Source organism: Enhydra lutris, unplaced genomic scaffold (assembly GCF_002288905.1).
Source record: "Enhydra lutris kenyoni isolate GAN:26980312 unplaced genomic scaffold, ASM228890v2 scaffoldscaffold1, whole genome shotgun sequence".
NCBI classification, from domain to species: domain Eukaryota; kingdom Metazoa; phylum Chordata; class Mammalia; order Carnivora; family Mustelidae; genus Enhydra; species Enhydra lutris.
The window spans coordinates 61,883,101-61,908,930 of NW_019154085.1; the positions used below are offsets into that span (position 1 = coordinate 61,883,101).

At 36.0% G+C, this 25,830-nt stretch overlaps 1 protein-coding gene across 1 annotated transcript in view; it reads right to left on the minus strand.

The window, feature by feature from the left end:
• Positions 1-23,574, minus strand: part of LOC111142774 (cordon-bleu WH2 repeat protein like 1) — a 63,257-nt gene extending 39,683 nt beyond the window's left edge. Inside the window, exons 1-3 of the mRNA XM_022496072.1 lie at positions 23,392-23,574; positions 7,184-7,385; positions 5,042-5,270 (exon numbers count right to left, since the gene is read on the minus strand). Coding sequence (XP_022351780.1) covers positions 5,042-5,270; positions 7,184-7,385; positions 23,392-23,483 — 523 coding nt within the window. The 5' untranslated portion in view covers positions 23,484-23,574. The remainder of the gene's footprint in view (positions 1-5,041; positions 5,271-7,183; positions 7,386-23,391) is intronic.
• Between the last annotated feature and the right edge of the window lie 2,256 nt (positions 23,575-25,830).

Here is a 25,830-nt window from a genome sequence, read left to right on the forward strand (position 1 = left end):
GAAGCATTTTGCATATGTTTAATTCCATGATTTGTAGTGATGCTGAAACAATAACTGATCCTTACTGTTTACCTCTACGTACTGCTAAGGAAGAGTCTGTTATTTTAAGAACTGATAAAAAGGGACGCCTGGGAGGCTCAATCCATTAAGCATCTGACTCTTGGTTTTGGCTCAGGTCATGATCTCAGGGTCCTGAGATCAAGCCCCAAATCAGGCTCCATACTCAGCAGGGAGCCTGCTTCAGACGATCTCCCTCCCCCGTCTACACCTCCCTCACCCCATCCATATTCACTCCAAAATACATAAATAAAATCTAAAAAAAAAAAAAAAGATCCTCTTTATAAATAAATAAATACTGATGAAGGAAAAGAATCACACCTTTTTCCTGCCTCTTCTGAATGAATTCTACCTAGGTAGACAAGTAGCTGACTGGGGAAATTTGCTGTTTCAGAAATATCTCAATTAAAATTAAAGGAATATTTGCAGATTATGATTATTTTCCAACTCCTAATCAAGATTTAAGCAATGTCCTGGGATCAAGCCCTGAATAGGGCTCCCTGATCAGTGGGAGCCCGCTTCTCCATCTCACACTCCCCCTGCTTGGTTTCCCTCTCTCGCTCTCACTCTCTCTGTCAAATAAATAAATACATCTTTAAAAAAGAGAGAGAGAGGGGTGCCTGGGTGGCTCAGTGGGTTAAGCCTTTGTCTTTGGCTCAGGTCATGATCTCAGGGTCCTGGGACTGAGCCCTGCATCAGGCTCTCGGCTCAGCTGGGAGCCTACTTCCCCCTCTCTCTCTCTCTCTCTCTGCCTGCCTCTCTGCCTACTTCTGACCTCTCTGTCAAATAAATAAATAAAATCTTTCAAAAAAAAAAAAAAAAGATTTAAGCAATCATTATTGACAGCTAACATGAAAAAAGATAACTTGTGGGGCACATGGCTGGCTCAGTTGGTAGGGTATGCCACTCTTGATCCTGTAGTCATAAATCTGAGCCCCACACTGGGTACAGGGATTATGTACATACATACATAAATGTAACTTATCATTACATGACTGCTAATGTAAGTATATAATACTACCTATGAAGTATTCTTGCTGAAAATATCTCACCAAATCTGATCAAGTCTCTAGATTTAACAATCAATTTATAGGAAACAGAGACAATTAAGAAACATGTTAAATGGCACCACAGGATGCAAGCCACACTCTGAATGTGGGAAATTCAGTAAGACAAAGGACCCAGTTTCTTCAACAAATGAATTGCAAATTTTAAGAGACAGAGAAAGAGAGAAACAAGGAGTGGGGAATATGTCAATTTTGAAGACATTTCTTCTAAAGAGCACATATGTGTTTTGTGATAACTCACAGTATAATTTCAGTGATATTGGAAACAAAGTACGGCACTTAGAGGTAAATGTATGGCCTTAAATACATTTCAGCTTAAGTATATACACCTTTCTTAGGACTACATGTACAGTCTTTTTGTTTAAAAAAGTTTAAAAAATAAATTATGACAAAATAGGCACTACTCCAGGAAAGCAAAGATAGTCAATGCCAATAAATATATTAATGCAATATGCCTAATAACAAGTTAAAGGAGAATTATATTGCACAAATTAAAACTTCATAAATCTGATGCTTTAAATATTTAAATTATTATTAAATTTAAATATCTGAATAAGCAGTACACATTCTGTGCAATGAGTTTACTGAAAATACTAACTAATGAACATGTGGATAGCACTTTATGGTTACAGAATTTTTTCACATGCCTAATTTCTTTCCTGGAACAGTCAAAGAGGATTATCAGAAATTATCCCAAGTTATCATTCTGTGTCCTTTTTCTAAGTTAGGGAGTGTAAAGAAATGTTAGCAGATAGTATTGTCTCATCACACATCTGAAGCTCTGGTGACCACAGAGTTTAAATAACTTGCACCAAGACACACAGGCATTAAATGGTAGAATTCAGTATAATACCTACTCACTGAGGATGTGTAATACCCTTGACTTTTTTTTTTTTTTCCTAGAAATGTTATTTCCTTTACGCCTGGGTGGCTCAGTTGGTTGGACGACTGCCTTCGGCTCAGGTCATGATCCTGGAGTCCCGGGATCGAGTCCCGCATCGGGCTCCCAGCTCCACGGGGAGTCTGCTTCTCTCTCTGACCTTCTCCTCGCTCATGCTCTCTCTCACTGTCTCTCTCTCAAATAAATAAATAAAATCTTTAAAAAAAAAAAAAAAAGATAGAATCCTTCACTAACTGAATGTAGATATTTCATATGGTTGGTATGGGGCAATAAATATAACCAAGTGTTTCATATAGCTAATTTTGGTAAAGCAATTTCCAGGCACTCTGTCATCCTCCACACTAGTTAGTTAACCTAAGTCTTCACTTACAGATCTATGGCAGAGATCCCCACAAGTCAGAGTTTAACGCTAAGAAACACCAGGGCTTGAGCTTACTTAGAAAAACAACTCAAATTTATAGTTTCCTGTTTCCAGAAGAGAGGCTATAAGTAGCTACATACAAAAGCTCCAAGACTTCTGATAATATTAGACAAAATAAGGAGGCAGAGGCTTTTATAGCATTTGGATTGATCTTGTAAACTCTGACACTGGAAAAGGAGCTTGCTTCATTTTCTTATTCCAATCTCTTGAGGTTCTAGTCACAACAATTAGTACTCTGAATAAAGACCTACTTTCTAAGCTGGAAGGATTATTACAAACCAACACATTCAACACCTTCAAAATGAGCCCAATAAGATTATGGAATTTGCTTTGGGTTATGAATATAGAGAATGGCAAAGGTAGGAGCAAAAGCCAAGTACAAGTACCAGGATGTTACTACTAGAAAAAAAGCACAGAGACCACTTTTCCCAATCTATTATTATAGAAGTGGAAAGTGAGATTCAGACAGATAAAAAGCTATTTGCCCTATCGGCTTGCTAAATGATTTTGACATCTAATGCAGTTTCAGAATTAAAATGTCTTCTTCTGATTATTAGCCAGTATACACTTTACAAACCTAACAATTTTCAGCTTCTTTGATTAATCTAGTCTTCATGATATCAAGACACTAATAATAATCACACTATTACTTATGTAGTCTTAATCCTTGGAATTGAGAGGTTTACTGTGCCTCAGAAAACTGGAAGTGGTAAAGAAAGATTCCAGTAACACATAATGTGTATAGTTCCTTGTTTCTTTCTTTCTTTCCTTTTTTTTTTTTTTTTGTAGAGTGGCATTTATTATAGTAACTAATTATCTAAGCCTATCCTTTTTTAATGGAGAAAAAAGGCTTCCAGACTTTATTATTATCGGCTAATTTTTAATAAAGTTTTCTCCTATGAAAGTAATGCATTCTCATTATAAAGTTCTGTAATGTAAAGAAAAACAGGATGAAAAAAATCATCCATAGCCCTCCCACCCAAAGGTAACCAGTATTAAAATTTTTATGTACTTCCTTTCAGAAATTTTACATAAAAATTTTTTACATACTATATTAAGCACACTTAAGTGGTTTAAAAGTTAATTTTAGTCTAAGCATTTTCCATGTTATTATAAAATATTCACAATTTAATGCTGCAAAAAATTCCTATGATGAATATTCCCTGATTACTCTGAATAACTGTTCAAAGTACATAACCTGAGATCCTTCTATGGTACCACCAGACTATCAGCAACTATACTTAAAGAACCCAGAAAAATAATTTTTTCTTGTCTGAGTCAAAAATATGTTTCTTGGATGCCTGGGTGGCTCAGTTGGTTAAGCATCTACCTTTGGCTCAAGTCATGATCCCAGGTCCTGGGATCAAGCCCCACACCAGGATCCCTGCTCTGCAGGGAGCCTGCTTCTCCCTCTCCCTGTGCTCTTCCTCTCTCTTTCACAAATAAATAAATCCTTAAAAAATGTTCTTCACATTCTTAGGATGATATTAATTTTTAATCAATTATTGAAATATTATTATTGTATTAATTTCAGAAATCAAGGGGGAGGGCTTATAAATTATTTTTCAGGAAATAAAAGCCAATGGTTTTCTTACAGAATGTACACATTAGTAATATTAAGAAGACAGGTAAAATTAGAAGTTTATTTTCAATTTATCCAATAAAGTAGAGATTTCATGTTATAATTTTTTCTACTGATTCATGTCTTACCTTGTAAAGATGATTTATTGAAGGCAGTAACAGAAGTGGCTACAGAAGGAGGGGGTAAAAGAGGGTAAATTGACTGTAAAGATGATGTTTGTTCAAGTATAAAACATCACTGAGCTGAAATAGCAGTCTATGGATTATATAAATCCACAGTTTCAGGATAAAGTTTGAAGTGCTCAATGCACAGAGGATATAGGAAGAATTAATCCTTCACTAAACTTTTGTTTCTAATAAAACAAACAAAAAAAACCTCATCACTTTACCAAGTACAGAGAAGCTGAGCTGAATAAACAAGCTTGCAGTTGTCTACTAGCATAGGAACAAACACTATCTAAGATCTCCAAATTTAAATACATTCTATTAGTTCTATAGATTAATACCGCAAGCTATTTTTCTTTTTTAAATTTTGGAGTCAGATTTATTTTACAAGCTAGTTGATTTTGGGTGAACCTAGAAAAAAATGTGTCAAGAAACTTATAACTTTGAATGATAATTAAGACTCAGACAAAACCATGGTGAGTCTACAGTAATTCACATTTGATTAAAACAACAATGAATTGAAATGTAAGTCTTTATTTTCTGTTTAAATCTTACAGCCACAAAGAGTTCAGTTAAATCCTACCAAAAAAAATACTGGCAGATTGATGGAAAAGTATAAAATGTGAATGACAACTAAGAAAGACAAGTTTTTATTCTAATTTCAAAAACTGAAATCAAGTTGAATTTTATTACATTTCATTTTCTCTTATTCTCAATGACACATATTGACTTCTATTGATAGGATCCATTAACTCGCCATTATGAACTTCAGAAACCCTATACATAAACACGATACATGCACTTATATGCACATCCTGTCAAATGAATAAAACAAAAAGTCTTACTTACCTCTGCTGACATCCATGGCATATAGTTCTCTTAGTCCCAGGTCATTAAGAGATTGTGTCAAGTCAAGGGGCTCCTGAGATTGATAATCTTTCAACAATAGCGTATGGAGTGGATCAAACTCACATTTGCTGCATATAATGGGGACAAGTTCTTGCAGTGGTGCATGAGGGCTAACTCTCACTATTGTCTTCTGTGTTTTCTTAAAATTGATCACTACTCTCACAGTTTTCTGAAACACAGATTAAAGCCATAGTTATTACCATAATTTATTTACTAAAACTTTCTACAATGACATTTACAATAAGAGATGATCTACAAAATACAGTCATACAATAAACAGCATTTTTCTATTTTGGTATAAAATTATTATTTTTCTTTCCTAAAGCATATTCTTAGAAATAATTTAAGTAATCTAGATTAAATCCACAATCCCTTTAAAGTATTAGATCTGAAATCTAAAAGGAAACATAAGAGCCTCATATCTGATACTATGAATATTTTCATTTGTTCCTTAAAATATTTATTATAAAAAATTATTATAAAATGAGCAGTGTCCATAATAATACAGAGATATACATGTTCTATTTTATATTTTAGTTGAGGAATACTTATCTAATGGTTTGTCTGTTGTCTCAATGAAAAAAGGAGTATTTTGGTTAAAATATAAAATTTTTGTGCTTCTATTAAAAGGAATATAAATGAGATATCCCACATAAAAAACTTAGCATAGTATCTGGCACATAGTAAACTATTAACAAATAAACATTAGCTATTGTGATTACCTATTGTCTCTATTATTTGACAATAATACTTTGGCTCATTTTAATATATTAGTAAAGACTATTAAGATATTCCTGATTCAGATATCTAGTACTAATTAGAATTATTGAGAAAATTTTAAACATATCATTTTAATGTAATTAAATTAACTCATATACAAAGTGGAACTTAGAAACATGTTACCATGCTAAGTGAAAACTACAGTTTGCAGATCTTTAAAGTTTAACATGTATTAAATTAAAACACCAAGTATAATCCCATGCTGTAAAATAAATACTATTTCCACCTAGATATATAACATATGTATCTAGATTGGTAATAGCCCAATATCCTAATTAATTCTTAATATCAGTATTTTGTAGAACACAAATGTGTTCCACACAGTTAAAAATTAGCTTTTTTTTATAAAAAGTTGCATAACAATATGAAGAAAATATGAGAATATATATATTCTCAAGTCATATGTAAATAAATTATTAATTTAATTTATTGGCCTTCATATATTTCCTGAAGTTAAAAAAGCTGACATTCCTAATGAAAAAATATTTCTTGAAACCCACAAAATTCTACCTCTATAGCTTATAGAAACAGAACCATTTTATAAATAAAGAATTGCTATTAGAACAACTATGGTTAAAAATTTTTGAGAAAAAAAATTTTTGCTTAAAATTCATATATTTACAGAAAACTGAGTCATTATATAGCTTGAATTAACAACTTGGAATAAAACCACCACTTTACCGAGTACAGAGAAGCCAAAAAAAAAATTTTAATAAATTCTTAAATAAATTTTCATTGAAAGATTCTAAAACCTTCCTCTAAATATAAAATACTTTTTGGAGTGCCTAAGTGGCTCAGTCAGTTAAGTGTATGATTCTTGATTCTGGCTAGGTCATAACTCAGGATAGTAAGATCGAGCCCCACAGAGGGCTCTGTGTTAGTGGGGGATCTGCTTCTCTCCCTCTCCCTCTTCCCCTGCCCCAACTTGTGCACTCATGCTCTCTCTCTCTCTCTCTAATAAATAATAAATAAATCTAGGTAAAAAAAAAAAAAATACTTTTTAAAAGAGTAATTTAAAATGCAGATCATTTATAATTGTCAGATTCTGATATGGTCCTATAGATCATTTTAAAGTGTCTAAAACCAAAAGTATTCCCAAAATTCTTGTTAACCCAAAGATTAATAACCAAATGAATCCTAAACAATGCGGCCAAGGCAAACAAGACAGCCATGTTCACAACAAATTTAACCAGGAAAGTCCATTTTTATTTCATTTGAAATAAATATGAGCTGCAGGTTATAACTGAAAAATCAATTCAGTATTTTTGCCAAAAGACATCAAAATCCTAGTGACATTCATACCTCTGGTATTATAGGCGTAGGTTTTTTCTTATCCAAAATTTTTGGCTTTAAAATGACTTTCTCCACCTCCAACATTCCTATTGGTGTGTTTGGCTTAAATTTAATGGGGTTATTTTCAGCTGACTGCAGATCAATTGTGTAACTGGATGGATTTAAGTGATACTGTGCACAAAGGAATATCAACAAGTCCATCATAGGTTTGCTGTAAAACAAAAGTAATATTGATCGTAAAGTCCATAAAACAATTTCATTAAGTGTTAAAGTTACTGTTCCTAGCATTTTTCTTAGGGCCTTTTTGTTTTCAGCAGATAAAACAAGGCTATAAAATAGTATGTGTGAAAGCAACTTAAAAATCTAGCTACAAGGTCTTTTTTTTTTCCCCCACTGCAAAAGGAGATATATATATGGTAGCCTGGGCCCTGGACTAAAGTGTCTCCCTAACTACAAGATTTTTAAGTGAACAAAATTATAATACATAAAAAGTCCTGATTGGTACTCAAGACAGCTTGGATCTTAGTGTTAGTTTAACAATTATATTTTTTATCTGCCAAGTTGTCATCTTATTATTATAAATTTTAAGAGAAGTCCTTCCCTTACTCAAGAGCACTTACTTCAGCAAATGCTCTCCTTTACAATATTTTGAATACCAGCAGTCTTTGGCTTATAAACTGGTTATATTTCAAAGATTGCATAAAAATGAAGCATTAACAACCAGCACCCCCTCGGGGCACCTGGCTGGCTCAGTTGGTAGAGCATGTGACTCTTGATCTGTGTCATGAGATCAAGCACTGCTCTGGGTGGGGGGGGTGAGGGGGAAAGAATGAATGAACAAACTACCACCACTCTTTGAGCTTTAGAAAGTACAGTGAGTATCTATAGGAGGAAGCCCACAAAAGTATAGTATAGATTTCTTAATTCATTCGAATGACATTTAATATTTTCTACAGCCCTGGAGACACAATACAAGTGATATGCCCTCATTGATCTAAACAAGTAGATGGACTAGGCCAAGTGTCAGCAAACTACAATCTGCAGGTCAAAGTGGGCCCATGGCCTATTCTTTATAAATAAAGTTTTATTGGAATACAACCATGCTCATTTGTTTCCATAATATCTAGGGCTGCTTCTGTGTTAAAATGGCAGATTTGAGTAGATGTGATGGAAACTGAACGGTCCACAAAGCCTAACTTATTTACTATTTGGTTCTTGACAGTAAAACATTATGGGCACTTGTGCTGTAACAACTAAAAAGTAACCAAGTAAATGTATAATCTCAGCTCATGATTAAGTGTTAAATTTCATTCACATCCACAAAAGAACAATACAGTCTCCGAGTCCTTCTTAATTATCAGCCCTTAAGGAAAGACCACTAAAAAAATCTTCTGTAGTATGTGCTTTCCTCGAATGTCTGGTGATCTTAAGCTGTTAATTCATATTTAAGAGTGAGGCACTAAAACACTCTGTGAAAGTCCTATTTTCGTGAATGAAGGTATAAGTTGATGGGCTTCATCTGACAGCAATCAAGTATTTTTCCATGGGGAAATATAAATGTTGGTAAAAAAAATTCTCCAGTTTCTAAACTACATAATATGAACCTAGCTCCTGGCTTTCAGGAACTTGACAGGGAAATGAGGCTAGGAATCATCACTGAGTCTGACATTTTTAATTTAGTACATTTGTTTTCATATGCACCTCATCCTGGCTCTCTTAAGGGGAGTTCCCTCATCTGTAGCCTGTCTGGTTTAGCTTTTCTACAGAAGCAGTCTCCTCCTGGAAGAGGGTTAGTTGTCTGACATTGTGTGGTCTTGGGATTAAACAACACCTTATATGGATTCTCAAACCATCCCATGTTCACCCACCTACCTCACCCTTGCCTTCTGTGACTGTTGCCCATCCCTTCACATCTCTTCTCCTCTCCCACCTACAAGTAGCACCCCATTATACATATATCAAGAAAAATAATAAAAACCTAAGCCCCTCAGTTAAAAAAAAAAAAAATATATATATATATATATATATATATATATATATATATATGTATGTATGTATGTTTCAGTCCTCAAAATAAGTTTCCTATGCCTTTATTAGATGTTCCCACAATAATAACTTAGGAGTTTTATATCCTCTGGAGCCACTTGGTACGCTTATACATAAATTTGTCTATGATCACCCAAATGTTGACACTGAGTAGTAGATATTAAATTTCATCCACAGGAAGACTAGCATAATGGTTTTATTCAAGTTAGTTTTTTGGTAACGTAATACTCTATGAGAGCAATTTGATGCTACATAAAAATTCTTGACTTGGACATGGTACCTCCTTTCTCTGATAGTAAATAAAGTTTAAAGGGATTAGGTAATGTCTAGGTAAATACAATGTAATTATAAATACACTAAAGCTGGAAGAGGAGAGAACTTTCACTGACAACCAAAATGGAGAGCTGTCTACTACTGTTTATGAATAAACGGTGTTATGTTCAGATTGGATTTCTCTCTCCACATATTAATGTGCCAAGTAATAAATGTAAAAACACTAGAGCTTATACTTTAAACATTTTAACTCTTAAATGTGCATTCTGTAGAATCTCTGCCAGAAATACACAAAAGTTAACAAAATAAAAAGTTATTAATGCTACCATTTTTATCCCCCTATGTACAAAAATATAAACATTTAAGGAAAAAGATATTTTCCATTTTTAAAAGGTAAGTATTTAACACTCTCTACACACTTATTTGGCCTTTTTGATATGCCTTAATGAGTACTGTTTTTTTTATCTGTGACATTAGTTTTCTAATTTTTTTTTTAAAGATTTTATTTATTTACTTGACAGACAGAGATCACAAGTAGGCAGAGAAGCAGGCAGAGAGAGAGGAAGAAGCAGGCTCCCTGCTGAGCAGAGAGCCCGATGCGGGGCTCGATCCCAGGACCCTGAGATCATGACCTGAGCCAAAGGCAGAGGCTTTAACACATTGAGCCACCCAGGCACCCCTTGTTTTCTAATTTAATAAAAGAAGTGCATAATGGGCCAAAAATATTACAATAATGGCCTATTCCCTCAGTCAATTTGGTCATCTATAATCTTTGCACACGGTATCAGACTTCATGGCAAAAAGGCCGCAGGCTGACTGGACCTACATCATGCCTTTTGAATTCAACACTGACTAAATATTTTCTTATAAAAATGTCTCTTTAAAAGGCAACTAAAAAAAATAAAATAAAATAAAAATAAAAGGCAACTAAAGGGGCACCTGGGTGGCTCAGTCAGTTAAGTGTCTGCTTTAGGCTCAGGTCATGATCCTGGGGTCCTGGCACCGAGCCCCACATGGCACTCCCTGCTCAGCATAAAGTCTGCTTCTCCCTCTCCCCCTGCCTCTCCTCCTGCTCATGTGTGCTCTTTCTCTCTCTCTCTCAAAACAAATAAAAATCTTTAAAAAATAAAAAATAAAAATCATAGAACTTCCTTATGACTTTATTCTTTCATTCTATAATTCTACTTAATTCTTTGTTCAATAATTCAAGAAGCCAATTTTGTCTTGAAAATATTCCTATTTCCAGACAGACAAATGCAACAGACCAGAAAGTTCTATAACAGACACAAATGCAGATGAGAATTTAATACTACATATGATAATGGTATTCCAAATTTCTGGGGAAAGATCTGAGTCTTCAGCAAATGGTATGGAAAACTGACTCGGCATCTGACAAATAAAACTTATATCTCCATCTTATGCCTTACACTAAAATAAATGCCAAGTAGACCAGATATATATATATATGGGGATATGACTCTGGGTGGGGGGAGCAGAATAGAAATCCATCTCTATGTAGTTTATTATGTTCTAGAGCAGTGCTGTCCAACTGGAAATTTTCCATATTTGATACAGTGGCCACTTACCACATGTGGCTATTAGGCACTTGAAAAATACTAACATAGTGGACTAACAAACTAAACATTTCATGTAAACTCAATTTAAATAACCATAGGTAGTGAGTATTGGCCACTGTATTGGCCAGAGGAATTCTGGTACATTGGTTCTTAAAGTGTGACTCATGGACAGCAACATCAGAATCTCTAGGATCTTCTTGAAATACAAATTCTCAAGCCCCAGTGCAGATCACTGAATCAGAAGCTCTGGGAGTGGGGCCCAGCAATATATGCTTTGACCAGCACTCCAGCCAATTCTTACGCACATGCTACAGTTTCCTAACCTGCGATCAAAAGAGGATAAAGAAACAAGTAAAATATATAGTACGTCAGATATGATAAATGTTGTGATGAAAAATAAGATATAAGGGAGGTTAGGAACTGTTCTAAGTGGAAAAAAAAAAAAATGACACTAGAACAGAGACCTGAATGGAATGAGTTATCTGGGCAAAGAACATTCCAGGCAGAGTTGACAAGTTACAAAGGACCCGAGGCAGTCGTGGGCTCTACATGTTTAAGGAAAAATAGAAAGCAGACTGCTAGGCGGGGAAGTGGTAGTCTGAAACCAGAATGGCTTGTGATTTTACCAAGTGAGAAAGAAAACCAGTGGAGTTCTGAGGAGTGATGGGGTCTACTGTACATCTAAAAGGATTATATGCTGATTGTTTTCATTTTTTACTTTGACTTGAGAAAAAGTATGTTTTATTTTTAAAGTAAAACTAAAAAGCAAATGTAAATAATAGGGGTGATAAATGATTTAAGAAGCCACTATCCTACATGAAAAATGCTCAACATGACTCGGCATCAGGGAAATACAAATCAAAACCACAGTGAGGTACCACCTCATACCAGTTCGAATTACCAAGTCAGGAAATGACAGATGTTGGCAAGGATGCAGAGGATGCAGAGAAAGGGGAAACCTCTGATACTGTTGGTGGGAATGCAAGCTGGTGCAGTCACTCTGGAAAACAGTGTGGAGGTTCCTCAAAAAGTTGAAAATAGAGCTGCCCTGTGACCCAGCAATCGCACTACTGGGTATTTACCCTAAAGATACAAATGTAGTGATCCGAAGGGCCACGTGCACCCGAATGTTTATAGCAGCAATGTCCACAATAGCCAAACTATGGAAAGAGCCCAGACGTCCATCAACAGATGAATGGATAAAGATGTGGTAAAAAAATACACAAGGGAATATTATGCAGCCCTCCTAAAATGAAATCATGCCATTTGCAACAACACAAATGGAATTAGAGGGTATTAGGCTAAGCATAAAAAGTCAATCAGAGAAAGATAATTATCATATGATCTCACTCATATGTGGAATTTAAAAAACAAAACAGAGGATCAGAGGGTAAGACAGGAATATATAAGACAAGATGAAATCGGAGAGGGAGACAAATCATAAGAGACTCTCAATCAGAAAACAAACTGAGGGGGCACCTGGGTGGCTCAGTGGGTTAAAGCCTCTGCCTTCGGCTCAGGTCATGATCTCGGCGTTCTGGGATCGAGCCCCGCATCGGGCTCTCTGCTGAGCAGAGAGCCTGCTTCCCCCTCCCTCTCTCTCTCTGTCTGCCTCTCTGTCTACTTGTGATCTCTGTCTGTCAAATGAATAAATAAAAAAATATTAAAAAAAAAAAAAAGAAAACAAACTGAGGATTGCTGGAGTGGAGGAAATAAAGGGATGGGATCACTGGGTGATGGACATTAAGGAGAGCATGTAATGTAGTAAGCAGTGGGTGTTATATAAGAGAGGAATCACAGACCTGTACCTCTGAAACCAATATATGTTTATTTTTTAAAAAGCCACTGTGTTATTTATTCATTCATTTTTTTCATTTATTTTGTGTGTGTGTGTGTGTGTGTGTGTGTGTGTGTGTGTGTGTGTGTGTCTTAAAAGGTAATTTTCTTTTGTTGTTGTTGTATTCAGAATAGTTTGGAGAAAAAGTTACAAAGGTATTGCAAAAATTTAGGGGGAGATAAGGACGTAGTCAGATTTCAGATTATTTCGTGAGGTGCTGATACAATTAAAGCCAATGCCAGAAGAAAAGAGCGAGAAGACATGAGAAACAGGAAGAGGAGCTAAGCAGTAGGAAGAGGCCAGGACGGCTGAACACCAGAGTGTGGGAGGGCTACTGAAAGGACCCAACAGGAGGCCTAAAGTGCTTAATTAAATGATTTGCTATGTGATACACTTACTCACCTTTTCCTGGTGACCCACATACCATCACTAAGGTCCTGGTAGCTTCAGGGTGAGGTGTTAAATCAAGAAAAGAAAGGAAATTTCAGGGGTGCCTGGGTGGCTCAGTGGGTCAAGCCTCTGCTTTCAGCTCAGGTCATGATCCCAGGGTCCTGGGATTGAGCCCCACATCGGGCTCTCTGCTCAGCGGGGCGCCTGCTTCCCCCCCACCCCGCCTCTCTGCCTGCCTCTCTGCCTGCTTGTGATCTCTATCAAATAAATAAATAAATAGTCATTTTTTTAAAAAAAAGGAAATTTCAAAAGGAAGAGACTAAAAAGTAAGAATCCAAAAATAAGACATAAAGTCAGAGCCAGGACTTCAGGTTGGCTCAGTTAAATGCCTGCCTTCGGTTCATGTCATGATCCCAGGATGCTGGGACGGAGCCCCTCATTGGGCTCTTTGCTCAGGGGGAGTCCCCTCCCTCTGCCTGCCGCTCCCCCTGCTTGTGCTGTCAAATAAATAAATAAAATCTTTAAAAACAAAACAAAACAAAAAACAACAACAAAAAAGTCAGAGCCAGAACCTTAACCTTCAGGACTTTTCAATAATAATATAATTTAATAAAGGGGAGTGAACTTTCCCCAAGATCTAGAACAGGGGTTAAGGCCAATCTTATCTAGACCTGAGGGAATAGAGTGGCCTCAAGATGTTACCTGAGTTCCATTTATACCTAGATATGAACTCTCTCCTTTAGGAAGAGCTCTTAGCAGTGTTTATTCCCAGGACCTGATACAATGTCTGTACTAGTGAGGTCAGTATCGCTGAATGAGGATATGATAGAAACCAGTGATTATTTCTCTCTTAATCTGGTATCTCAAACACACAGCAGACAATATACAACAGTGTATGTATGTATACACACACACACACACACACACACACACACATATAACTCAATATATATGAGTTATCTGCATGGTATTGGATGTATGAAAAAGCAAAGTCACTGAAAAGAGATTCATATGCTTTAAAAACACACATAGGTATGAAAGCTGTTTTTTCTTAATTTACAAACTGAACTAGTAGCCTTGTATCGAAAGTCAAGACATCTTTACAGAGGTGAGATATAAGCATTAAGTTGGGTTAGACCTTTTCCAAAAATAACCTCAGACCAGTTCAAATGCTTCAAATAGTTCATTGAAGCCTCAGAATTTGGCACTAGAAGCACAGAAGAGAGGATCCTGACCTAGCTGACTTTGAGAGTGGGAACTGTCTTAACTCTCTCATGAAGGAGCCCTAGCACTATAAAAGTAGGACATAACCTTTAAGCAGGCTCCGCATGCCATGGGGCTGCATTGGGGATTTGCAAGTCACAAACTGCACCACAGAAAACAAGATCATCTCTTGCGTGTAGTTGAGAATTTCCCCCCCTGGAAGCCAAATTACTTCCAGCAAAAACAACAATTCTGTTCTGAGGAGAACTATCCCAAGTTGATGTACCAAACAGCAGTTGGCTAACAGGTTCTACCCCAGGATCACCCCAGGAAGGATGCTTATGTTCCTGCTTGCTAAAGTGGGAGCACATGCCAACAGGCCACCCAAAACTTGAGCCAAATTATTAAAAATAGGAAAGGATTGGCTGAATTTGGTCATCACTTCCTCAATCCAATAAGAAATAGTATTTTCCTCCTCCATATAACCCCATCACTTTGAACTATAGTTTGTTCTGTTATTTAACAGACTACTGTGCATTATTATTTTCAGATTTCTCTTGTGAAATAATTTCCTGGAGGGCAGATATTTTTTTAAGACCCTCTAAAATCTCTTTTCTCTTCTTTGAAATGGAGAAATCCCTATGAAATTTCCTACTCCCTTTAGAAGTAAATGACAATCCTTCATATGAATTTCATATCTATTACCTCATTTGAGCTCACAACCACCACAAAAGCTACTCCTACTTCATGAATTAAAAAAATTGAGCTTAGAGAAATTACATGACCAGATAATGAAGAACATATACACAATTAAGGTGCAGTCACAATTAGAATTTCCTGAGTCCCGACAGAGCTACATTTTAGCCTAATAATACTGTAAGTCAGGATTCAGAATAGGGTACATGGTTTGTAAGAGGCTAACTGCTATCTGCTGCAGTTTTACTTCAAAGAATGACGACATCACTAAATCACCCCCTAAATCCTAGCGTGACTCTTTCTGCATTCATGACACCTATTAGGGGTAAACTTGTCCTAGATGTGTTACCTGCTAGATAAGACCTCCATTTTTGTATTTCTAAAAATCCAACTGGGTATCAAAAATGAAGGTCATGGTTCACCAAAGAGCTCACAGATCAGCAAGAAGTCTAATAACTGTCTCAGTGAATTTCCAACCCTTGGAAGTGTTTAAACAAAGCCACTTACCAATAGGGTGGCTATGTAATTTATCATCCAATCTGGGACACCTGAGAGTGAAAGGGGGGCACTATTAGTACATAATCTGGGATAACAGGTATAAACAAGGACTGTCACAGGAAAATGAGGATGCATGATGATAAGGACTTATTATGAATAGATAGATTTCAAGTACCCGATAGGGGCTGAATTCTATGAATAAGATTCTTCCTTATTACGACACTTTAAATCTGTCTTAGTATCCAGTAAAGCATTATACCATTTTCACTGGATCCTCAAAACTGAGTTGAGTTGAATTAGTTCTCGCTTTCCCTTCCAAATGTATACCAACAACCCAATCAGACTTACCAATGATAGTGTGGGAAGTTTTAGAACACTGCCTGCCGGGCTGACATTTATCATATGCTAACCAACCTAGTTCAGTAGTGAGTTCACAAATGAACTAATGTTCTCTAATTATTCCTATGTGCATGAAATAAAGGGGATCAGGTACATAAAACAAATAAACCTAATCTCAAAATTGAGAATGCTTACTGAATTATGCTATAGGAAACACTTTGAAGAAAGTAACAGTTTTAAGATTTGAAGACAATAATATACATCAACTGACAAAATACATATTTCTAAAAGTAAAAAAAAAAATTGAAGCTCACCACTTTAGGCTAAATCTACTTGGTCATGTATCTTGGATGTTACATTCACAGCTAGTCATAAATAATTACCTTCGCAAGAACTGTGATTTAATAACATACCTATTAAACACACATACACACCCCTTATTTAAAAAAAGAGTATTATAAATATATCTCACAGCAATTGGGACAATTCAAATACAGACAAAGGATAAGATAAATTGTACTGACACAAAAGTTAGAAATCATTAACTGAAAAAGGGACAAGTTAAGAAGATGGCATGTGCAACATGATATCGGTTAAAAAGAAAAGTGACTATATAGGTATGTGTGTACACACACATTTGGGTGTGTCTGCGCATGTGTGTATGAATGAAAGATTATATACCATAAAGTTAATAGTTGTAATCTGCCTGTTTAAAAATGACATAGTATTTTAAATTTTTTTAGCTTATCCACATCTTCCTACTTTATATAGTGTCCAAGTGTTGCATTTGTAATTATAAAAAATTAAAAAAGAAAATTAACAAGGATCATTGTTATAAGGCAGGGATGCCAGGAAAGGAGAAAAGGGTAGTCCACCTAGGAATGACACTCAGAGGACATTTGTGAGTATTCTGTCACATTTTCCCACCAACCAGGAGTGCAATCAGCCTGCAGAGGCTTATGTGCTCCCTGGCTCAGGGCTGAAGGCTGTACTGGAGCCCAGTTAACAGGATTCTTCAGTCTCTCCAATAAAAACTCAAGCAGCTCTGGTATACTGAAATACTTTAGCAGTTACAATTCCAACTGTTATTTTAAGCAGTGACAACTGAATCAGTACCTAAACCAAAATTCAAGAATTCTTAGGGAGTTCAACATGATTTGTGCCATGGAATGGATTTTTAACAGTGTGTTCTTCAACTCTATTCACCTATTATATAATGTATTTACTACACACGTGTCATTATTTGACACTTTTCAATTAATGTAAGTATGTTATGAAATTGTGAAACTCTTCTGGGATTCATACTGTTGTATTATTGATTTTTTTTTTTTTAAATGAAACTGACCCACACTGATCCAGTATTGTCATTTTTCATAGTCTACTTTTTCCAACAGGTGGCACTGTAATCCATGTAAACCATGTCTGAGCTAGTTCTATGACCCACCCAGGGCCAGTCAAAACTGGGCTTACTCTCAACTCTGCTATAAACCGGTGCTGTTGGACAGGTAAATCCATGTCACAAATCATATGTAATGAGTCTCTGGGTAATTTTACAGGCAAAGGCCAGAAAGGTGAGATAACTTGCCTGAGGTCACACAGCAAGTTACAGAATCAACCACAGGGCCCAGGATCTCTAACTTCAAGTTCTATGCTTTCTTTATTTGTGTTTTCATTCACTTCATTTTCAGATTTGCTCAAATCAAAACAAATTTCTACTTAGGGTAGGAGCATAAAAGAAAAATATATCTTTGTTTATTATAAATGTTGTTGATTCCATTCCTCCCTTTTGTGGGAGAGTACTAGTATAGCCACACAATGCTCTTTCCACAGGCTAAAAAAAGGGGGATTAATGTCAATCTTTTGCCAAATCTCCCAAATGAAAACTACTTTTAAAGTATCCCAAAGAGAGGTGCCTGGGTGGCTCAGTCATTGGGCGTCTATCTTCGGCTCAGGTCATGATCCCAGGGTCCTAGGATCAAGCCCTGCATCAGGTTCCCTGCTTGGCAGGAAGTTTGCTTCTTCCCTCACCCTCTCCCCCTCCCCCTGCTTGTGTTCTCTTTCTAGCTGTGTCTCTCTCTGTCAAATAAATAAAATCTTTAAAAAAAAAAAAAAAAAAAAGGATCCTTTCAAAATAAATAAATAAATACATACCTACCTACATACATACATACATAAAGTATCCCAAAGAAAACAGAGGGAAAAGGAACACTTACTTTGTGAGGAATAATTACATACTGGGCAGACGCCTCATGATAAGGTAAGGATCTAGAGTGATAGGCAAACATACCCACATATTTCCTTATTCTCTGTAGTGTTCAGCTCATAAGCTCATTTTCATTAAAAATTAACTTTCCCCCACAATGAGATACCACCTCACACCAGTCAGAATGGCTAAAATTAACAAGTCAGGAGATGACAGATGCTGGCGAGGATGTGGAGAAAGGGGAACCCTCCTACACTGTTGGTGGGAATGCAGGCTGGTGCAGCCACTCTGGAAAACAGCATGGAGGTTCCTCAAAATGTTGAAAATAGAGCTACCCTATGACCCAGCAATTGCACTGCTGGGTATTTACCCTAAAGATACAAACGTAGTGATCCAAAGGGGCACGTGCACCCGAATGTTTATAGCAGCAATGTCTACAATAGCCAAACTATGGAAAGAACCTAGATGTCCATCAACAGACGAATGGATAAAGAAGATGTGGTATATATACACAATGGAATACTATGCAGCCATCAAAAGAAATGAAATCTTGCCTTTTGCGACGACATGGATGGAACTAGAGGGTATCATGCTTAGCGAAATAAGTCAATCGGAGAAAGACAACTATCATATGATCTCCCTGATATGAGGGAGAGGAGATGCAACATGGGGGGTTAAGGGGGTAGGAGAAGAGTAAATGAAACAAGATGGGATTGGGAGGGAGACAAACCATAAGTGACTCTTAATCTCACAAAACAAACTGAGGGTTAATGGGGGGGTGTGGGGGGGTGGGATTATGGACATTGGGGAGGGTATGTGCTATGGTGAGTGCTGTGAAGTGTGTAAACCTGGCGATACACAGACCTGTACCCCTGGGGATAAAAAGATATTATATGTTTATGAAAAATAAAATTTAAAAAAAAAAAAAATTAAAAAAAAAATTAACTTTCCCAAGTACTCAGAGACGCCACTACTTACGCTGTTGCATACTGCAGCACCTTCTGAGGAGGGCAGCCCCTAGGCACCTTATCTCTAACGGCAGTGTCCTTTAATGCTTACTTTAAGTAAGGCACAGAGCAGCTCTGTCTGGTGAAAAAGGTTGTTTACTCTGCCCACGCACACACACACACACAGATATATGTTTATGTGTGTATATATGCATATATGTACACATACAAATATATACATATACACACATAATATACATATTTATACACACACACACACTACATACATACAGACACACAGACAGACACACACTATGGTAAATATTTTAATTCCATCTCCCTTCAATCCAATCACCCATGACAAGAACACAGAAACGCCCGAGGGTTTGCGGGCTGGCATCATAGCTACCCTCAACATAAGCAAGGATTACAAAAAGGCAAGATGGCAGACAAGAGTGACTTCTGGTCCTTAAAGATGCATTATCATTAAACTCTAGTACCAAAAGACTGTAAATAAGAGTAAGGTTATCGACCTAAATCAGAAGTTTTTACTTTCCCCCTGAGCATAAAGTCTATAACCACTTCTGACCTTATTGTGTTCCCTAATCTGAATAAGCTCTTTGGTGAAAATCAATGTACAAATAAGGGCATTCTTCTGAAGATAATGCTATGTGTTCACATTCCTGCAAATGGAACATTCTAAGCATATCTCTGAGTAAGTTGTATAAGAAGACAGAGAGAAACTTGAAAAATCTTCCCCAAGAAGTCATTTTGGGGGTGGGGCTCCTGGGTGGCTCAGTAGGTTCAGCCTCTGCCTTCGGCTCAGATCATGGTCTCAGGGTCCTGGGATCAAGCCTTGCATCGGGTTCTCTGCTCAGCGGGGAGCCTACTTCCCCCTCTCTCTCTGCCTGCCTCTCTGCCTACTTGTGATCTCTCTCTCTGTGTCAAATAAATAAATAAATAATCCTTAAAAATAAAAGAAGATATTTTTGGGGGGAATATATATATATATTTACATATTTTATATATATTTATATAGAGATATATATCTGAACTTAAATGAAGCATTTAAGTTTTCTTAATATTCTAGTCTAATACTAATATTATTTTTCAAAGGAAATGCATATAAATAATACTATCAAAATAAATATCATACACAAGGAATATTTAGACAAATTAAGAAAAGATGGCCAAAAAAATTCTATTAAAGACTGTTCACAGTGACATTATGGAACTCTGAAATATCTAAAAGAACATTATATAGAAACTTATTTAAAATCACTCTTCCTTAATCTCCCACCAAATTCTTCTACTACTTTGCTGAAACTTTCCCTACTCCGTTCATAGTAACAAAGCCCAAAAGAAGTTTAAGTTATCCATGTCATGGGTCTTCACTTTAGGTAGCTAAAATTTGTATTTTGTGCAATTTGTTGTTACAGCTAAACAGTATTTCATTTTTTAACCATGGGCCAATGGTAGCTCCAACATTCAAGATACTCCAAGTTATACTTATTTTTTTAAAGGTTTTACTTATTTATTTGAGAGAGACAGAGAGAGCAAGAGAGAGAGAGAGAGAGCATGAGCAGGGGGACGGGCAGAGGGAGAGGGAGAATCAGTCTCCCCGCTGAGCAGGGAGTGGGAAACAGGGGTCAATCCCAGGACACTAGGATGATGACCCAAGCCAAAGGCAGACGTTTAACTGACTGAGCCACCCAGGACCTCCACTCCAAATTACACTCTTAATATATCCCAAATTGCAGCCTAAAATATCTATAACCACTCCTAACAACCACTTTTAATCATAAATACTTCATATTAAAAAATGAGTCAGTGCATCTACAACTTTAGTCATTCCTGAATGATAAAACTATTAAGAACAAGTCCCTGAACCAAACCCCCTAGTGAAAACACTGATATGAAACAAATTCTGCTCTCGGGAAAATTTTTCAGCCCTAAACAAATTTTATCATATGATCTCTCCGATATGAGGAATTTGAGAGGCAGAGTGGGGGGCTGTGGCGGGAAGGGAAGGAAAAAATGAAACAAGATGGGACTGGGAAGGGAGACAAACCATAAGAGACTCTTAATCTCAGGAAATAAACTGAGGATTGCTGGGGGGTGGGAGGTAGGGATGGGGTGGCTGGGTGATGGACATTGGGGAGGGTATGTGCTATGGTGAGTGCTGTGAATTATGTAATACTCATGATTCATAGGCCTCTACCCCTGAAGCAAATAATATATTATATGTTAGTTAAAAATAAACAAACAATCAAAACAAACAAACCACAAAAGCAATCAGAATTTGGGACATAACTTCTCTGGTCTCTATGTGGAGAAACTGTCTTTATTTAAAAGATCCTAGGAAAAGAACCAGGGACTATCCAAGCAAACGTCTCTAAAACATACCATTTAAGTCGTTACCTCCGTCTACATCTAAGAGTTTAGGGAGACAATATTCATGTTAATGTATTTATTAAATGCCTGCTATATTCCAAGAAACTGTGCTTAGCACAATAAAATAATGAAGCCTGCATGGATCTTGTGGTTTAATCAAGAAGACAAGACATGCATATTAATTAGCGCATAGAACACTATATGTTAACTCAATGGTATAAAATGTCAGAGAGTTTGGAAGTTGAGGGTAAAGTTCATGCTGGGAAGATTAGGGAGCTTTTATAAATAAAAGTGTCACTTGAGCTATTAACTTTCAAAAAGGTGTGGAAGTGGAAAAGTAGACTCTCTAGAACCAAAGAGTCACTTGGCTAAAGCCTGCGATATTCAAAAGTGAGGAGGGAAGGAAAACCCTACTTAAGAAGAAAGTCTGAGAAGTACTGGTGAGGAAACCATTGTTACCTCTCAGCATCAGTGAAGACCTAGGAAAAATACTGACTTTTCAAAAAAAATGACTTCGACTTCAGGGAGAATAAGAGGAACTGCCTTCATTACCCCTCGCCACATCCACTGTCATTATTTTTAAATCAGGGTAATAGGATTATTTCAATGATTGAAGATGATAGCCAGAGTTTCTAACTCCCAAGATGCCTTCCTTACCTACCAGAAGCACAACCCAGGTGATTACCTGCATCTGAGCTGGAAGCCCACCAAGGACAGACACACGTTTCTCAACCTCCTCAATACAATTCAACGTGTTATCTCCAACACCACTCTCCATACAAAGTCAAGGGCAAAATGCAACTTATTTAAATTTAATGAGAATTTAATACCCAATACTATGTATTGTTTGTTAATGCTAAACCTTTCTATTTTCACATACTTTCAATAATTTGTGAAGTGACACCTAAGCTTGATGGTAAGTCTTAAGATTAAGGTTATCTTGAATGAGTTTCTTCTAGATAAAACCACCCTGTAAGAATGCATTACCCAATACGTTGCTTATTCTTTTGTTCTACACACACTCTCTTTCTCTTTCTCCCCCCAAAGGTCAAATCAGCTTAGATTTCTAAAACAGGACTCCTGATAACAAACGGGCAGTTGAAGGTGAAAGGTAGAACAAGACCAAGCATACAACTCATGTAACTTTCCACTTCAAAATAAAATGGAAAATTACACCTGGCTTTATTCCATTTTTCCAATTTTTATGCAGGTATTAAAAATATCATTCTCCTAAATCACATTTTCACTTCTTGCTAGGTTAAAGTTTAATTTTACATTTCTATTAAACTTATCCACATTTTTAATACATTAATGAAATCCTTCAAAGAACTAAAAAATCCTACTAGTTTTACAGATACCTAAGAGAGTATGACTTTAAGAGTACTTAGTAACTTCTGCAAAAGCAAATTCAGAGAAGCAGCTTTAAAAAGGAAGGAATAATTTGAAGAGGAAAGGAAAGAATTTTCTTATAGGCCATTGGTGTGCTTTGTAAGTTGGACTAAACAAAATTAATATAACCAACAACTGTTCCTCTGGGAACGGCTTTTTTTTTTTTTTAAGAAAACTTATTAAATAAGTAACAACAGAAAAAAAAATCACTCTAAATTTCAAGAGTCACTTGACTGGGACTGTGGAATTCATTGATACTAAAATATTATTAGATAAACTTTATCACCTTTGGCATATTTAATTGATAACTGAGTGACGAATGAAGTATTTTGTCAAAGAAAAAATCAAGAAGTATACATGCAACAGAGAGTATCAATGACCGAAGAAGAAAAGGAACGCCTGCTCTTTCATTTGCTGTGTCGTACCTGCCATGAACAGTAGTCGATTTGATAATATCCCCAGGTAGCACCACTGAGAGTTCAATGTCTTTATCTATTGTGTTTTCTTTCTGTTCCATGATGCAAGTAGAGGATTCTACAGTATCATCAACTGGAGAGGCATCGAGATATCTGGTCTCAGCTGGAGGAAGTGGTGCCTTGGCTTTTGCTTTTCTCCTTAAATAAAACAAAACACAGAAAATAAAATATTTCTATTTTTAAAGTAACTTTCTAATATGATCTAACTTAATAAAAACACAATGTGCATGTGTGTTTTTCACATCTAGGTAAAAAATGCACCAAAATGTTTACTGCTTATTAGAGATGTTGGAATTAAGGGATTCTTGTTTGTTTGTTTTTGCCTTCTTTAACTGGCATTTTCTTTTGCTTTCAACAATATGACTACATTATCTGGTAATAAAAACATGATAACAAATAACTTTGATATTCACCTCCATTAAGTTCAACTAATGTGTTTTAAATATAGTGAAGAAAAAGTGTAATGCTTTTTTTGATGAGATAAATCATAAAAATCCTTACTATGTCAGGATGGAGATCAGCATCTCATTTCCACACCTCATAACAGCTCTTACCTATGTTTCTTTCATTCTGTTTCCAATCTAGTGTGTTCTGCCTCTCTATCCAGACAACCCCTACCTACTCTTTGAGGTCTAGCTGAAACCACCCTCCCCTAACCCCTCAACATTCAAAGTCTTTCCCTATATAGCATATACAACAGATTTCATAAATTTAACATTTTTTCCATTTTTTTCCTGGGTACCAGTTTCATCTCTCTGCCTACATTTATAACTCCCTACAAAAAAGAAGCATGCCATACTTCCCGTGGCACTTAGCGATGAACAATGAACTATGATTGGTTATTTGATGGAATATATTTCTGCTTCAGTGAAAAAAAATCTATAAATAATTACTCTAATAAATGTTTCAGTGTCACAAGGGCAACCTATTAACCTATTTATAACAGAAATAGGTAGTAGACATCCTGAAGAAATACACATGGGCCAATTCACTGACTTGATGGGTTGAAAAAATAAAACAAAAATAAATATAAAGTAACTACTAGTAATGACATATACCTAAGCTTTTGAAAATGTTACCTTTATGAAAAGCTAATTGCTTTTCGAAGAACAACTACTACTACTTTCCAGAAAAATATAAACTTTAATTCCTCCCTCTCCCCATTTCCTACACAAAGTAAAAAACCAAACAAGATAAAAGAGCTTCTTTGTAAGTAAATATGTAACATCCACCCATTTGTCATTTGCAAAATTTAAGGTTTCATAAATCCAAGTACCTCTCTGCATCTGATGGCATGGAAAGCAGAAACAAGCTTCCTACACTGTACATTAATTTTCTAAAATAATAAGCCTTCCATTTTTAAGATATAATTGGACAAATATAATGCACTTGAGAAAATATTTCTTTTACACTAGTGACAAAAGTGAATTTTTAAAAGTGTAACAATTAATACACTTATAAAATATCTATATAAAGAAAAACTTTATCCAGTTTCAAAACATTTTTAATCTGTAGAAATTAACTACTCATGGATTCAACAGACAATTACCTAACAGACAATTATGTGGCAGATTCACCTAAACACTGGGGATGTAAAAATGGTAAGACCCAGTTCCTACCCCAAAAGAGTTCGAACCTCCAACGGACTGATACATACAAAATGATGATAAAGTGTGATGATTGCCCTACTGTAGATACACAGATGATACAGCTACAGCTCATGGAAAGAGAAACTTTCTTAGGAACCCGGAAATGTATGACAGATGAGAAACACGAGAGGAGTTTAAGGGAATGAATAAAAACTCACAGGAAAAAACAAGAAATAATTGATATTTCAGGCACAGGACATCAAATGGAGACATGAAAGAAACTGCGACTTTACAGAATTGAACAGTTTCGTAAAAATGCACAGAAAAGTTAAAGGAGATAAGAAATCAGTGAATCAATTTTTTAAAAACATTGATAAATAAGAGAATTCATTAAAGCTGCTCAGTATATAAACACACTAAAGTCAATGGCCTATATAAACAAAAGCGAAACTAGTCAGAACATATAATGGGAAAAAAAAAAAACTTATTTTACAATAGCCACAAAAATGAATCTTAAAAATTGTTCTAATATGTATAACAAGAATTTTGAAAAATCTGTATGAAGAAAATTTTAAACGCCAAATATTCACCTTGGATCTCTCCCTTCAAACCCAGATTTATAAATCCAACGCCTGCCTGACATCTGGAGTCAGATGATTAACTGCAATCTCCAGCTTAATTTAACTTCGATTCCTCTTCCCAGCTCCTCCAAACCATACCCCTTTCTCTCCAAGTCTTCCCATCTCTGTAAATCACAATTCTTCCAGTTGCTTAAGCCAAAAAAGTCCCCTCACACACA